The 15,594-nt window shown below is 57.6% G+C and overlaps 1 protein-coding gene across 1 annotated transcript in view; it reads right to left on the reverse strand.

Annotated features, from left to right (window-relative positions):
* The window catches only part of CORO2B (coronin 2B), a 52,377-nt gene extending 45,304 nt beyond the window's left edge, over positions 1-7,073 (reverse strand). Inside the window, exon 1 of the mRNA XM_053272519.1 lies at positions 6,770-7,073. Within this exon, the coding sequence (XP_053128494.1) occupies positions 6,770-6,784 (15 nt within the window). The 5' untranslated portion in view covers positions 6,785-7,073. The remainder of the gene's footprint in view (positions 1-6,769) is intronic.
* Positions 7,074-15,594: the final 8,521 nt, after the last annotated feature.

Raw genomic sequence — 15,594 nt, forward strand, 5'->3', positions numbered from 1 at the left:
GTCCCTCTAGTTCAGGACTGCCAGCTCTGACTGGCAGCAGCTCTTCAGGGTTTCAGACAAGGCTTCTGCATGTGCTCACCAGTCCCAAGTCAAGGTCGGATGGTTCTGCAGAGGATCTTTTTTTGCCTGCGGCAGACGTCAATCTGCAGCTGGCACTACCCAGCTCGCTGGCACTACCCTTGGTTTCCCCTGCTCCTGTCGCCATGCCAACCGTCTCCACCAGCCCTTTGCCAGGAGCTTTCCCAGACAGCAGGCTTTGCTGGGAGGCCTTACTGCGGATTCAAAGTTGCCTCCAAAAAAACGATGCAAAAAGTGGATCTTTTGACCCCGGATAGAAATCAGGCTATACTCTTAACGTGTGAGGAAAAACCTGAATTGTGTGCGAAGTGCTCCCCGATAGCTTGCAGGGACTTCGGGGTAAATTTGGCCGATATGTGAACACACACACACCCTCCATTCTGGGGGAGATGCAAACTAAAAGCTGGGTGTGAAAAACTTCCGGAGAGCGCATTTCCCTTGGCAATGTGCAACACCTGGCCCTTTTTTCTACACACACCACCAACGCTCCTTAGCAGACAGGAGCTTCCAAGCAGATGCTGAAAGTTCCACGGAATTTACTCCTTAGAAAGCTACAAACAGGGAGAGAGCGCCTTCAAATGGATTCAGCAATCCTCCTGGTAGGAAGGTCTGATTCCAGGGGTAGAAGATAAGAAAAGCCCAGCTGGATCAGGCCCAAGGAGGCCCATCTCGTCCAGCCTCCTGTCTCCCACAGTGGACCACCAGATGCCTCTGAGAGAGAAGTGACTGGCCCAGAGTCACCCAGTGAGGTTTGTGGCTGAATGGAGATTTGAACCCGGGCCTCGCAAGTCCTAGTCCAACTCTCTAACCGCTACACCACGCTGGCTCTCTGGATGATGTAATCTCAAGGTTGAGCAGCCTTGAGATGCCGGAGCGGAGCTGTGGGGCTTCCCTCCTCCCTCTAGGGTGCCCCCTTGCTTCTTAGGCATGGTGTGTGTCATTTCTGCCCCCACCCCGGCTGCCTCCCATCCCAGGACTCCAGGCAGCATTGTGGTGCCAGTCAGGCCTAGACCCGCTTGGCTTCAGCAACATCCGGTGCCTCCAGAGACCTGGAATGGAGGAGGGGGCCAATGCAGGACCCACAAGCTGGAGCCAATTGCTCTGCAGACCCCTTTCCTGGGGCAGCAGCCGGCCGCCACTTCCTTGGCAGCGCCACGCACCCACCGTGGCCTGGCCTGGGCCACGGAACGGAACGGAGAAGCAGTAGCTAGCCACTCCCTTCCGCTCTCCTCTCCCCCACTTCACCACCCCCAATTTAGGGGATCATCTGACACGGAGCTCTTGCCATTTTTAACGTAGGGTATTTCCTCTAATGAGCTTTAGCAGTACCTTGGTGGTAGCGAGGGGATTCCAGGTAACCACAGATATTTTTAGCACCCGGGCTGCTCTCATGGCCCGGGAAAAGCAGGATTAGACCGCATGGTCCTGTGTGAGGTCGTAACAGCCTTGAGCCGAACTGCAAGGTGGCAGCGATCTCTCCGAGCGTGGCCTGCAGTTCTTACTGGGGTGCCCCACTGTCTGGTACTCAGAATCACACCCTCCCAGGACCTTTAAAAAAAATCTGTGTCTGCTTGGGAAGTGGGAGAGCAGGGCGGTGAAGACACATCCTACACTCATGCAAGGCCTGCCCTCACCTCTTGCCTGTGTGGGCTTCCCAGAGGCATCTGGGACTTCTACGCACAGCAGGTTTTACCGCGGGTTTACGGGGAGGCTTTCCTACGAACTTGAAGTTGTCCCAAAAAACTGCAACAAACAGTGGATATTTTTTACCCTAGATATAAATCGGGCTATGCAGTGAAGAACCCGAATGGTGTGTGAGCTGCTCCCCGATAACTCACAGGGACTTTGGAGTAAATCTGGCCATGTAAATGCAGCCCCTCCACTCCGGAGGCGAGGCGAGTGAAAGGGCTTCAACAGCCCCGTGTGAAAAACTTCCTGGTGGGTCACTCTTTGAAACAGGATGCTGGCCTTGGGCCTGATCCAGCTGGGCGGCTCTTGTTCTGAAGGCGAGCTCTGCTTTCTTCTGGGATTTCTCCAAGCACTGCTAACCCATTTCCAAGCTGATCTCCTCAGTCCTACGGTCTACTAACTTACTTTTAGCTGAGCTTCGGAGGCTGTGCCTGATTCTGACCTCCTCCTGGCTGCTGCCTCCAGGACTGCAGAAGTCCAGGTTACGCACAGCCTGAGCTGCGGCCACAATAATCCCTAGTTTGGCCGGTTGAGAATAGAGTTGCCTACCCACCGGGCGGGGCGTAGCTAGGGAGAGGGAGCCCGTGTTCACCCCTCTCCCTGGCAGCCCCTCAGAGTGAGGGAGATAATGAAGGGAATCGGGACGGGTCCAGCTGGGGGCCCCGGTTCTTTGAACCCATCTGCTCAGTTACAGCTACGCCCCTGCCTCTGGGATTGCCTGGGGTTGGAGGGGGATGCATCTCCCGAAATAGCTTCGGTCTGAGCTAAGGATGCCATCCTGCCTGCTCTTTCTTGGAAGCAAGTCCCAGTGTGGCACACTTGCTTGGGAGCAGATATGCACAGGATGGGATGGGGGGGGGGTTTGTAACTGTCAAAATGAACATAGGAAGGTTTTAAGATCATTATTCACGTTCACTTTGGGAGCCTGTCAGACTTCAAAGCCTAGAAGATGAACCTGTCTGCTTTACAGGGAGGGCATTTACTTGCTTTTTAGAAACGTTTTGCATGCTGATGTTTTAATTAGCATTAAAAACTAGATGTAAGGATGATCTTCTGGCCACAAGGGAGCCCACCCTGCTCGAGGAAAAAAGAGTTCGCTTCTCGCCAAGCCTCTCTTTGGGGGTGGGATACAACATGGGAAGTGTCAGCTCTTATTAAGGGGGCGGAGAGACTTAAAAGTCAATTTCCTAAATGCCTCCCTGGGGCCATGTTGGTATTGTAAATGGCAGCTACCCAGAAAAGAAATGCTCACATTTGCATAGGTGCCTTCAGTTTGCACTGCTTATGGCACAATCCACCCGTGGGTTGGAGAGCCTCCTTGCGAGGGAGAGGAGCTGTTCAACAGCAAAGCGAAGCAGTCAGGGGAAGGGAAGCAGCCACGCCCTTTGCAGTCCAAGGCCCAGTGAGAGTGCAAATTCTGCATGCGCCTGGGAAGGACTGGGAGAGATGCCACCGGCCACGCCACAACCGCCACAGCGCCCAGCTGAGACCACAGCAGGTGCCAGGTATTGGGGAGGGCTGTCCGCTCGTGAGAGAGCCCCTCTGGGGACGGCCGCCCCCCTCTCACTTGCCCCAGGTACTCTGCTAGCAGAAAAGACCCTGCAGGGTGCTGACTGAGTGTGCACACACACACACACGGCTCCTGTTCAGGTGCAGGCACTGCCCGTTTCAAGGCACAGGTGGAGGCTGCCACAGTTCCAGCTGCTGCTCGCTTGCCTGAACTTGTGCCTAATTTGTTCAGCCGTGCCCAGATAATCGGCACTTGGGCCTTTGTCTCCCCACCCTGCATAAACCATCTGCAGACTCAGAAGATCCAGCCCAGACAGCCGGAGGCAAAACAGCCAGCCAACCAACCAACCAACCAACCAACCAACCACCCCACCCTGCCCCGCCCTGCCCTGCCCAGAGCGGGCACCTCAGAGCTGCTGCACAAAAGGGGCTGAACGCATGAGGAGGGTTGGCTGCCTCTCCGTGCCAGGCCCAGAGCCCCGCGCCACCTCACCCCCTTGCAGCTGATGGCTTTACAGGAAGACTGAGTTTACAAAGAGGTTGACAAGGAAATGCTTTAAAAACAACAACTACAAAACCACCAATATCGAAAATGCAACAATAAGTCAAGCAGCAGGGAGAGTTTAAGCATCAGATAAATGTTTGGGGAACTCCTGAATTCTCAATTTGCAACAAATCATATCTCCTCACTCCAGTGCATAGATGGCAATGCATAACAACAGCATCATCAACAACAATAGTAATTCAGAAGCATATTAAGTGATCCTGTCTTATGTTATGGCCACAGTTAAGCCAACCAGAGGGTCATACTGTCTATTAATGTTAATGCCACATCATTACTCGCCCTTAGCCTCCTGGATAGGATGGGATACTAGATCAAAACCATCCACCTGCCTTTTGCTGAATCAGTGTAACTTGGACAAGCCTGCAATACTCTCCTCCACCTGTGCTTGATCTGTGTGAACGTTTCCCTGGGCACAGAGCACGTGCCATGGGGTACATATATTCTACACAACAATAGTAATTCAGAAGCATATTAAGTGATCCTGTCTTATTTCATGGCCACAATTATTTTATGCCTGGAACCCTGCTTGAGGCATGCAGATTGTCTTATGAACCTTTCCTTGGTCCTCCGAATTCCAGGGGCGCTTCACACGAGGCATCCCCATTCGCTGCACTTTCTGCAAAACTGCAATCACCATTCTAACTGCAGTTGAAAACATTGAGCAGCAGACAAGCCCCCAGCAGCTGTTAGAGCTGCTGCAATCGATTATACTGCCTGTTTGGGGAGACGGGAGAGGCCAGGTGTCTCCTTGCTGGGCTATTCACATGTCGTGTGTCCAGTGCACATAAAATCTGTGCTGAGCGTATGCACACAGCATCATGCACTTCTTTATGTGCAACACAGTCACAGTCACACACTTCCTAGCCATACCCCGGGGGCCTGTACCCAGCTCCACTTTTTAAATGCACACCCAAACAGGCACATGTGCACAGGCAGCTGTATGCGCATGCACAGCTGAGTGTCCAACTACGGCCTCAGTGCCCTCGCAAAGCACTTCCAAGCCAAAAGGGTGGCTCGCTGTTGAGATTCCCCGTGTTGGGGCTTCAGGCCTCCTGGGGTTCTGCTCCAGAGAGCCCTTGGCACTGGGAGCTGGGAGCTCAGCGCCAACGAAGAAAAGGTTGCTGGAGCTCTCTGCTTCCTCTAGAGCAAAATCACTGCATGTCTCCAGAGCCGAGAGCAGAAGCTGAGAGGCGGCAGCGGCAGCGGCGGCAGCAGCAGCAGCAGCAGGCGAGGGGCAACCTGTTGACTAGGGAGCCAACTTTCTCTCGGGGTCCTTCTGTCAAGCTCGGGAAAGTCACGCAGCACAAAGCCAGCCATAGGAAGAGGCTCTGCTCAGCAAACCTTCCCAGTTAGAGGGACAGCAGGAAGGAGAGTGAGTCCTATTGGATAGAAGTGGCAGGAGAGGACAGACAATTGCCGAGGTGCTGGGTTGGGAATGGAGGCCTGCTGCGGTGGGGCGAAGATTAATCCTGCTGGCATTGGCTCCTTCCTATACCAGGGCACCGCCAAACCCTCTTGCAAAGCAGGGGCCTCCTTCGGGGCTCTCTGCCCAAACGCCTTTCCCTGCTTCCTCTGTGAGAGCGAGCATGCCCAATCCGGCGGGCTCCGGAAGCTGGTCATGTCAGGCACTGGCGGTGCGGGGGGCGGGGGCGGCATAGCTGTCAAAGGGCCTGCGGGCCAAACAGCGTCCCTTGGCCATTCTCCAATTCCCAGGGAGCCCCCGGAAGGGTCAGGGGCGGTGGGAGAGCCTCAAGGGGGCTCCCCGCTTCCTTCCTTCCCCTCCCGGCTCCAGCAGCCAGCCCGCTGCACCCTGCCTTTCCCCGGTCCTGGAGGCTCTCCCTCGGCCAGTGGGGAGGGAGGAGGAGACGCTGTCGCATCCTTGCGGCAGTTAGCCCGGCGGGAGCCCTGCGGGTCACGAGCCCGAGACCCGCGCGACGCGAGCAGCCGGCCAGCAAGACCGGGGAGCCGAGGCTGGACTGTGGGCCCCCTGAGTTGCACCCAAAGGCAAGCAGGCCCGGAGCGGACAGCGGCCCTGGCCTGCTGCTGGGGGAGGAGGAGGAGGAAGCTGGCCGGCCACTGCACTCGCGGGGCTTGGCTACTGCGCGGGGCGTCTGGGGCGGAGGCGAGGCCATCCCCGGCCAGGCTGCTGCCCGGCCGGGCCCCGAATCCCGGCGGCCCCCCTCTCTCCGCGCCAGCCACCTGTAGAGACCACCCAGCAGCCAGCAAGCGCCGGGCAGGGCAGGAGGAGCCGAGCAACGCCCCGCAGCCGCCCGAGCCCTCGTTGGCGGCGCCAGGATCAAGCGCCGCTTCCTCGCCGGGGCTCCTTCTTCGCGGCAAGCCAAACCGGGAGACGCCTCCAAGCAAAGCGAACCTGCGGGGCAGATGGGAGGCGAAGCCCGGCGGGCGGCGGGGGAGGGGGCGCACAGGCACGCGGCAGCCCGGGGCTCGCCCGCCCGCTGGCCAAAGGGTTAAAAATGCAGCATAGCTACTGCACACCATCTCCTGCTGCTCCCCATGTGCAAAGGCGGCGGCGGCGGCAGCCTCGCGTTTCCGGCGCTGCTGCTGCTGCGGGCAAGAGAGCTCCCTCTGCGCTCCTTGGCCGCGGGCTCTTCCGATGAGGAGAGCCGAGAGGGCAAGCCCCGGGCGGGGACCCGGAGAGCCGGCAGCACCGGCGCCAGTCCCGCCGGAGGAGATGCGCCCCGCTCTCCGCGAGTGGCGAGGCGGCTCCAAGTGCCGGGCCGAGAGCCGGAGGAGGGGAGGCTGTTGTTGCTGCTGCTGCTGCTGCTGCTGCTGCCGGGCGGGGAGAGCAGCTTGCCGGGCCGGGCTGGGCAAGGAGCAGGCAGGCTGGAGCTGGCAGGCAGAGGGAGGGAGGGAGAAGCACGCCGGGGGACAGCGCTGCGCGACGCGGCCGGGCAGGCAGGCGCTTACCTTGGTGACAGTCATGCAGAAACTCTCGCCGAAGTGAGCAAGCTCTCCAGAAGACGACGACGACGACGACGAGGCCGGGCCAGGCGGCGGCGGCGGCGGCAGGAGGAGGGTGGGCTTCTCCGGGGGGCTGCTGGGGAAGGACCGGGGCGCGAGCGAGGAGCCGGCCCAGATGCCTGCGAGGAAGAAGCCGCGGCGGCCGGCTGTTCCCTGCAGAAGCAGCAGCAGCAGCGGCGGCCGCGTCAGTGGCTCCAGCGGCGGCGGCGGGGAGAGCGAAGGAAGGAAGGACCACCCTCCTCTCCTCCTCCTCCTCCTCCCCCCCCCGCGCCCGCCCCGCAATCTGATTAAGCCGTCCGGCTGCTGGAGCGGCTTCCGATGGCGCGGCGGCGGCGGCGGTGTCTGTGCGCGCGGCTTCCTCGGCGCTGGAGGCCGCCGCCGCCGCCGCTCCTGCAGGAAGGGAGCGGGGCCGAAGGGAGCAGCCCCGGGGGCGGTGGGGCCCGGAGGAGGCCGGCCGGCCGGCCGGTGCCGCCGCCCCCACTGCACCCGCTCGCTGCTGCGGGGCGGAATGCCGGCTGCGAGGAGGCGGCGGCGGCTGAAGGCGCAGCCCGGCGGAGCCGAGCGTCTCCCGCGCTGGGCTGCTGCTGCCCTCGGGGCTGGGGGGCTGGGAGCCGCCGCCGGACAGCCAAGGCGGCGCAGCTGGGTCGGGGCATCGGAGTGGGAGGCTCGCTCGCTGCTCTCTCCGGCGCGCCCCCCAAGAGCCGCCAGCCCCGTGGTGCGTCCTTCAGGCCTGGCCGGGCTGCAAGCTGCAGGTGTGCCGGGCAGGTGTGCGCGCGCCGCGCACTTGCTGCCCAGCCCCACAGCCCCCCTCCAAGCTCAGCGGGGCCAGCAGCTCCTCCGTCTCGGGGGCAACCAGCCCCGGCGGGCCTCCTCATGGCCTGGGCTGGACTGAAGGACGCGGGCCCTTTCCTGGCTCCTGCTCGGGGCTCTTTCCCTGGGCCAGTTCGCTTTTCCTTCCGTGGAACGGAAATGGCCGGGCCCCTGGTGCTCAGACCCAAGGAAAGCTCCCCCGGAGAGGAGGGGCAGCAAAATCCCCCCCCCAGCACAGAGGGACATCTTGGAGTGCCAGCACCCTCTGAGGCCGCCTGCAGAGGACCCGCTGCCGGGGGGGAGCTTCTATAACCGGTACCCCACCCCCATGCAGTTTGCTGGGACCCCCAGCCCAGCTCCAAACCCTCCCCCACTTCACCTCCATCACCTGAGAAGCAAAGGTGGTGATGTCAGGCCTGTGCCAAAGCCCTTGTCTGGGCTGCCCATCCAGTTGGCTTACTCAGGAGGCGGAGGCGGCAGGCCCCTCATGTGCTCTGGATCCGGACCCTGTGAGGATCCAGAAAGAGGATCTACCCAGTCTCATGCAGAGCCACCAGCCCCGGGCTGCTCCACAACAGCCCTGTGGGGAAGGCCCTTCCCCGCTTGGAGGCTTTGGGGTTGGCTTCCTGGAATCTGTTGGACAGCTCCCCTGCTAGCCCAGGCCTCCTGGCCAAGCCCTTTGTTTCAAGTAGCTCTCTGCTGCTCAGGGCGGCTTACAAGAAGCCACAGCCAAACACGAAAACCACAACACAATAACAAATCACAACAAAGCAGACATGAGCAGCCACAGAGCAAGATAAGATCACAGGCAGGAGGAGAGCTGGATCCAAACGGGAAACCGAATGGCCATCAACTTCCAGATGCTTCTTTGAACAGGTTCTTTTAACAATTAACCAAGAAGGGAGACTGAGGAAGCATCTCTGGAGATTGGGGGGGGGGCACTGCTGCTCCCCACCAGCCAGATCTGTGCCAGCCATGGATGGGTTCCAGAGCAGGGCCTTCTGTGCCCGCTGCTTGTGACTTCTCCTGCATTGCTCCGGTTTGGAGGGGACAGCCATGAACAAATGTTTAACTGGAGGCATTTGCCTGGTGCTTGGGCGGGGATTACGGACAGGAGTGAGGGGGGCGGGGGGGTGGCTCTGTGCTGGATTCCAAGGTGAGTAGGTGTGCTGGCGTCTCCTGAAGGGAGGGAGGCAGAAGCTGAGCTCCCCCCAGAGCCAGACAAAAATGCACCAACGTCTGCCTGAGCAAGCTGCTAAAGGAAGAGCTTCAGTAGTTGTTCAAGAAGCGGATTGTTCTATCCTGGTCTAAACAAACAGGATGTTTTTAGGGGGGGAATGAAGGGCATTCACAGTGGCTGGTTATCAACAGTGAAATGGAACCTCCATGGTCAAGAGGCAGTCTACCTCAGAGTGCAAGGGAGCGCTGTTGCCTTCACGCCCTGCTTTTGCATTTCCCAGGGGTATCTTGGAAGCAGGAGGCCGGACAAGGCAGCGCTGGGGTTGGATCTGGCAAGGCTGGTCTTCTGTACAGGCCTGAGTGCATTTCCAAGAGGCCAGCGGCCAGGAGTGCCCCACTCCAACCCCCAGTTCCAGGCCTGGGTCTTCCAGCGGCTCCCTTGGGCCTGAAATAATTTGTGGCCCGCCTTCTGTGTTTGCAGGACTAAGCCTCTTTCCCAAAGATGCTGATCCTCCCTCTGAAAGTCAGTCCGGTAAGAGGAGGAAGGAGCTGCTCCTTGGCAGGCCTGCCAGGCAGAAAGCCGTGCCAAAAGGGAGCCAGTGCCAGCTCCTGCAGGGTACAAACGGTGTGATTGTTGCCTCTTCTGAGGAGAGGCCGCCTTGCTGCTGCCCGGGGAATTCGAGGCACTTTGTCTCTCCAGGAGGCACCTGGCCGAGTCAGATTACTCACCGGCATCTTGCAGGGAGCTCAGAAAGAGGCAGCCTCAGGATGTCAACAAGGCGGCTTGGGTGAAACGCCACCGGAACTGCTTTTAACAGGATACGCTTTTGTGCAAAAGTGCCCGCTGCTATTGACGGGCTCTCTTGGACACATCCTGCCCCTTCCTTGGGGCCCGGAAAGCAGCATCTATTGGTATTTAGAAGCATTCCCTAACCGTGCAGGCCTGTGTGCCTGTTTCTTTGGAAGTCAGCCCCACCAAGTTCAGTGGGGGTGGCCCATGGGGCATGGCACTGCTCAGAGCCCCGGATCTCATCAGCCCTCTTCCTCCTCCTCCTCCTCCTCCTCCTCCTCCTCCTAGCTCAGCAATGGAGGAAAGGAGACAGAGCAGGCGAGAGAGCTCTGGGCCTTTCCCTCACTCTCTGCTGCTTCCGCCTTCAGAGGTGCTGGAATACAGTATGAAAGGTCAAGTGTGCCCTCGAGTCGGTGTCCACTCCTGGCGCCCACAGAGCCTCCCCGTGGTTGTCTTTGGTAGAGTACAGGAGGGGTCGACCATGGCCATCTCCCGCACAGTATGAGATGATGCCTTTCAGCATATGTTAAACAAGCAAACAAACTTGGGTTCCCAGGTGTTGTTGGACTACAACCCCCATCACCGGCTGGGGTGGGGATGATGGGGATTGCAGTCCACACTTGGGCATCCAAGGTTGGGGACCTCGGGGGGGGGGGACGGGGACACACACCGATCCTGAAGGTAAGAATCGCCTGCTCTGGAGAGAAGCAGCAGCAGCTCCTGTCCTGGACAGCAGGCTGCTCCAGCAAGAATAACTCTGTGCTCCCTGGTGGACTGGAGGGCCGGATGCTTTGATTGGGGGGGGGGGGGTTGTGCCTTTCCTGTAATTGTGGCTTAATGTGTTTTGTTTGCCAGAGGGCTTTGAAGCAGCTTGGTGCTATCTACAGATGAGCTTGGAAGACGGGGCCTCCTCCAAGCCCCGGCCGAGAATTCCAGGAATACCAGGATTCTGGCAGGGAAGGAGCTTTCTGGCGGGCTTCTCCTCTCTGCCTGCAAGCGGGTGAGTGCAGGATAGCTGCAGCAGCAGAACCAGACCGCACCACTTCAAAGCCAGCCTGGGTGGGGTGGGGCGGGGGGGTCACCAAAATGTCAGATTCCAGTTCTGAACTGGTTCAAATGCTGCTCCTGGGATCTGATTTGAGGATTTGCTTTTAATCCTTTGTGATGCAAATCTATTTATTTATTTATTTATTTATTTATTTATTTATTTATTTATTTGTGTCATCGATAATTTTTTAGACCTCCTTTCATTAAAACAATCTCAAGGCAGTTTACAAAACATGTAAAGCAATATAAAGCCATAAAAACTGTACAGTAAGAATTAAGATGGAATATAAAAATACAAATCTAATTAAAAGTTTCTAAAAAAAACACATGTACAATATAACCATAACATACAAAGCAGCAGCAAAAAAAACCCCACTCATACCTGGGTAAAAAGCCAAAATTTTACTTGCTTTCTAAAAACTGTGATGGCAACTAGGGAGCTGGTCTGGTGGTAGCAAGCATGAATTGCCCTCTTTGCTAAGCAAGGGCCACCCTGGTTACATATGAATGGGAGACTAGCTGTGTGAGTACTGTAAGATCTTCCCCTTAAGGGATGGAGCCGCTCTGGGAAGAGCAGAAGGTTCCAAGTCCCCTCCCTGGCAACATCACCAAGATAGGGCTGAGAGAGACTCCTGCCTGCAACCTTGGAGAAGCCGCTGCCAGTCTGGGTTGACAATACTGAGCGAGATGGACCAAGGGTCTGACTCAGTCTATGTGGCAGCTTCCTATGTTCCTAGGAGTGGAGGCCCACCGGGAGAGCATCCTGAAGTTTGGGGGCAATGACTGAGAAGGCCCTGTAAGCCTCCCTCATTGTCGGCACACAGAGCAGGGCCCCTTCTGAGGACCTGGTTGAGTGGGCAGAAACCCTTGGGAGCAGGCGGCCCTTCAGGTATCCAGGGCCCCAACAGTTTATGCCTAGCAAATGTATGAGTTTGAAGACAGAGCCTTAGTTCATTGGGAGAGCCCTTGCCTGGCATGCAGAAGGCTCCCAGCTGGGAAAGACAGCCTGGGAGGCTGCTGCTAAGCTCGATGGGTCAGTGGTCTGACTCCGTACAAGGCAACTTTATGCGTGTCTAGGATCCTGAGGTTCTGAAGATCTCAAGGTGCTGAATCCTGCGAAATTAAGTACCTTGGGGTGCTCCACACCACCCCCTCCCTGAATTAAACAGCATTTCTAGTGGGAAATGCTGGGGGGGAATCAAATTCAAAACGCATCACATGTAAGATTAAACTTACATGTGAACACTGGAGATGGGTGTGAATGTGAGCGCATTCTCCCCCACACCCCTCTCTAGCTCACACATGCACAACCCTCCTTTCAAATGCCATGGCGGAAGGGGCCTGCTGCTTTCAGAAGACTTGGGGGGGGGTGCAGCTGGCCTCTGTGAAGACGCTGGGCCCCTCTGCTTGTGAGACGTGGTGCTCACTCTGGACTGTGCCATTTGCAGATGGGGCCAGGCAAGTGGGTGGATGATGGCCAAGGGCTGAGGATCCAGGCCTCTCCTGGACCCTTCTGAGCTGGCTTGAGGGAGAGATACAGCCATCCTCTCCTGTTATGCTCCCCTCCCTAGCCTGGGTGTGGCTGCTCAGTCATTGTTTGGCCGTTAAGACTCTCTTGGACCAGAAGCCAGCTGGGAATGCCTGGTGGGGGGCGGGGGACTAATACCAGTCCGAGCCCCCCCCCCCGCCCGGAGATGTTTACACTCCGTCAAGTCATGCTCGACAGTCATGCCTGTTCAGAGATGCTACTGGCAATCGCCTTTGGATCGGCGCAGCCCTCGTAAGGGGCTGGGTGGCTGTTTTCCCTCCTCCCTCCCTCTTTCTCTCGGGTGGCTTCCGGCCCTTCTGCTCTCCATCGCGACCCCCTTGTTTATCCACAGTGTTTCTGCACAGGATGAGGGGAAGGGGCTGCCGGGGTGGGTGCGAGCAATTAAGACGTGGCAATCAGTAATCCTGGAGACAGTCTGTCTGGCTTGGCTTGGCTTGGCTTGGCAGCGCAGTGGCTTGTTCTTCCTGGGGAAGCCCGGTGTCTCAGCCAGGCCGGATGCTGCCGGTGGAGGGCTTTCTTTGTGGCAGATGCTTCCCCCACCCCCCTGGGTTCCTTGAACTTCACGGAGCCCCATGAGAAGCAGCCCAGACTCCCGGGAAGGCCTGGTGGGCTGCTGAGTCCTACCTTCTGCTCTCAAAGTGCCGCCTGCATCCTCCACAGATGGGTTAGGGTCCCTCCTCTCTTCTCTTACCCAGGACTGCTTCTCTTTGGCCAAGACTTGCACATTCGGAACGTGCTTTTGTGCCAAGAATCCAGCTTCCTGGCAATCGCCAACTTTCACTCTCGCGTCTTGAAAGACAAGAGCAAGTGACTAGTCCCTGAGACGCTAGGACGATACCTTCAAAAGTACACCGGCAATGCTCACTGGACCCCCCCAAGCCAGAAGGGAGGCTACATCTGATTTCCAGTGACTTGATGTGTTTTTGCTGCCCGGCAGCTGCACAACTCTTTGTTCCTGCCTATGGCTCATAAAAGCAGAATACAGCCAACCCATCGTCAAGCCCTCCAGGATTCTCGCATGTCAGGTGCACACTTTGTTTTCTTTTCTGGGGAAGCATCCGACCTGGCAATCCCCGCCCGCCCCCACCCTGGGCAGTTGGAAGAGGGTCAGTGGAACCCTGGGGCTTCTGCAGCATGTGCCAGTCAGCTGGGACTGGCAGCCCAGAGCTGGGCCCGGGAGGCCAACCTCCCTCTTCTCCCCAGAGTGGCAAGGGCAGCTCAGCTCCTCCCTCTCCGGACTGCCGCATGGCTCCTGCTGCCTGCCACCCAGATGGACCGAGCCAGAAGCAGGGGCTGGGCATACTCTGGGCACTTCCTCTAACCCCTGCTAACTGGGCAAGGAGGCACCTTTGTAACATGGCGATTCTCTTTATTGAGCAGGGGGAGAGCAACTGGCCCTCTCCGTCCCCAGCACAGCATCCCTCCAGTGGCTGTGGCTGGTGTCCACCTTTATGCTTCTTTTTAGATTGTGAGCCCTTTGGGGACAGGGGGCCAACGTCTTTATTTATGTATTTATTATTTCTCTCTATAAACCGCTTTGGAAACTTTTGTTGAAAAGTAGCATATAAATATGTAGTAGTAGTAGTAGTAGTGTGATCCATCTGGAAGTCTCTGCTACCCCACCTCTCTTCCTTAGAACCCCAAGTTCTAAGGGGTCTCCTCTCCAGGTACTGATCAGACGCACTCGGGCCTCTTCAGCATTCTTCATGGCATGCAGGGACATCACGAGGGGGTGTCCCATGGGGCAGAGGCCTCCAATGACTTTCTCAGAGCCCCGAATCTCATCAGCCCCCTCCATGATCTGCTCTAGAAAGGAAGGGCAGCTGTGGAGGCACCTGCAGAGGGCAGGGGAGAGAGCTCCCGGCCTCACCTGGTGCTCTGCTGTTTCCACCTTTCCTCAGTCTCTGGGGTCTTCTGGTGACTTCCAGCCCGGTGGCTCTGGGCCTCCTCTGCACCCAGAGCTGGAGGCACCGCCATGCCTTTCTTATGAAGGCTCGCCCTGCACAGCAACTCCACCAAGCCAGATGCTTGCAAGCCCCCCGCCCTGCAAGCCCCACATTTGCCAAGCTGTTCGGGGTTTTTCCAAGCCAGACAGTTCTTTCTCCTCCCAAAGCTGTTAGCAAGAGCCCAGCGCCTTTTATCTGTTCCGGCTCCCGAAGAGCCAGCCATTAAAGCCATCGTCTGGTTCAGATTAATCTGGATCTCATCCCTGTTTGGTTGGGGAGCTAAAAGAGGAACTTGGAGTTGTTTCTACTCATGCCAAGTATGAATTGGATGCTCTGTGCTACAAACGCAGCCTAAATGGGTCCCAACGATGGGAGGGTGTTTGTGTGTGTCTGCACTCTTTGTGGAGGAGAGAGAAAGAGCAGCCTTCCCTTTAAAAAAGAAGAAGTCGCCAATCAGGAGATATGATCAGGTTGGGTTTGTTCTCCCTTGCTCAACCCAAGACAGTTCACTGTTAAAAGTTGGGTCGTTCCAGGATTTTCCAGCAGGGGAGAAAAAGGCAGTTTCCTCACAAGGTACCCATCACCGCCATGGAGACTATTGGTGGCAGAAGCATCTGCTTCTCTTATCTCTGGCACAAGGTCTGGGTTCCTGAGCATCTTCTTGGCGCACGGAGGGAGAACAGAAGAGAGGCCATGATGGGCAGAAGAAACAGGGTCGGCTTGTGTAGCTGCATGAACACAATGGGGGAGATGGAAGCAGCCAGTGGTCCCAAAGAAGGGAGGCTGGCAGCAACGTGAGCCCCACGTACCTGGGCAGAAAGAGGGCAATATAGGAGCAGCTGGCAGCCAAGTGAGAGCCAGGGCAACCAAGCCGGAACCAAAGAATCAAGGAGGAGCCAGGCAGAGGAGCAGGGAGCACATAGAACGGGAGCAGGGAGCCAGGAGTCATACATTAAACTGGAGCCAGGCAGCAAGGTGTCAGGATGACCTCCGAAATCCTTGCTCCAGATCCTGGGCAGGCTGAACCACTCAAGCAGAGCCCAGAAGGGCCTCCTATAGACCTTCACCCCTAAGAGCCCCCCCCCAATAGTGCCCCCAGGCTGGAGACTCAAACAGGTCCTGTGGCTCCCAAATGGGTCAAGCCCTCGGGATCATCCTCCACTCCTGTCGAGGTTACCCGCCAAATAGAGACTGGCTAATCCAGGGCTGCTGCTGCTGCTGCTCCTCTTCAGTCCTCCTGCAAACGTCGGCTTATCGCTCCCCTCAGCCCTGACTACTGAACACTGAGACACACCTTCCCCCCCTGCCCACTCCCTGCACACCTGCTCACAATTTTAAAAGTCTCTTTTATGCCCCTACATGTTTCTAACGTGTCAGCAGCTACTCACAAAATCTGCTGTACAGGGTGAGGAGGGGCACCAGTGGCTGAGAGGATAAGGAAAACTACTCA

This window comes from Hemicordylus capensis, chromosome 10 (genome assembly GCF_027244095.1).
Source record: "Hemicordylus capensis ecotype Gifberg chromosome 10, rHemCap1.1.pri, whole genome shotgun sequence".
Classification (NCBI taxonomy): Eukaryota; Metazoa; Chordata; class Lepidosauria; order Squamata; family Cordylidae; genus Hemicordylus; species Hemicordylus capensis.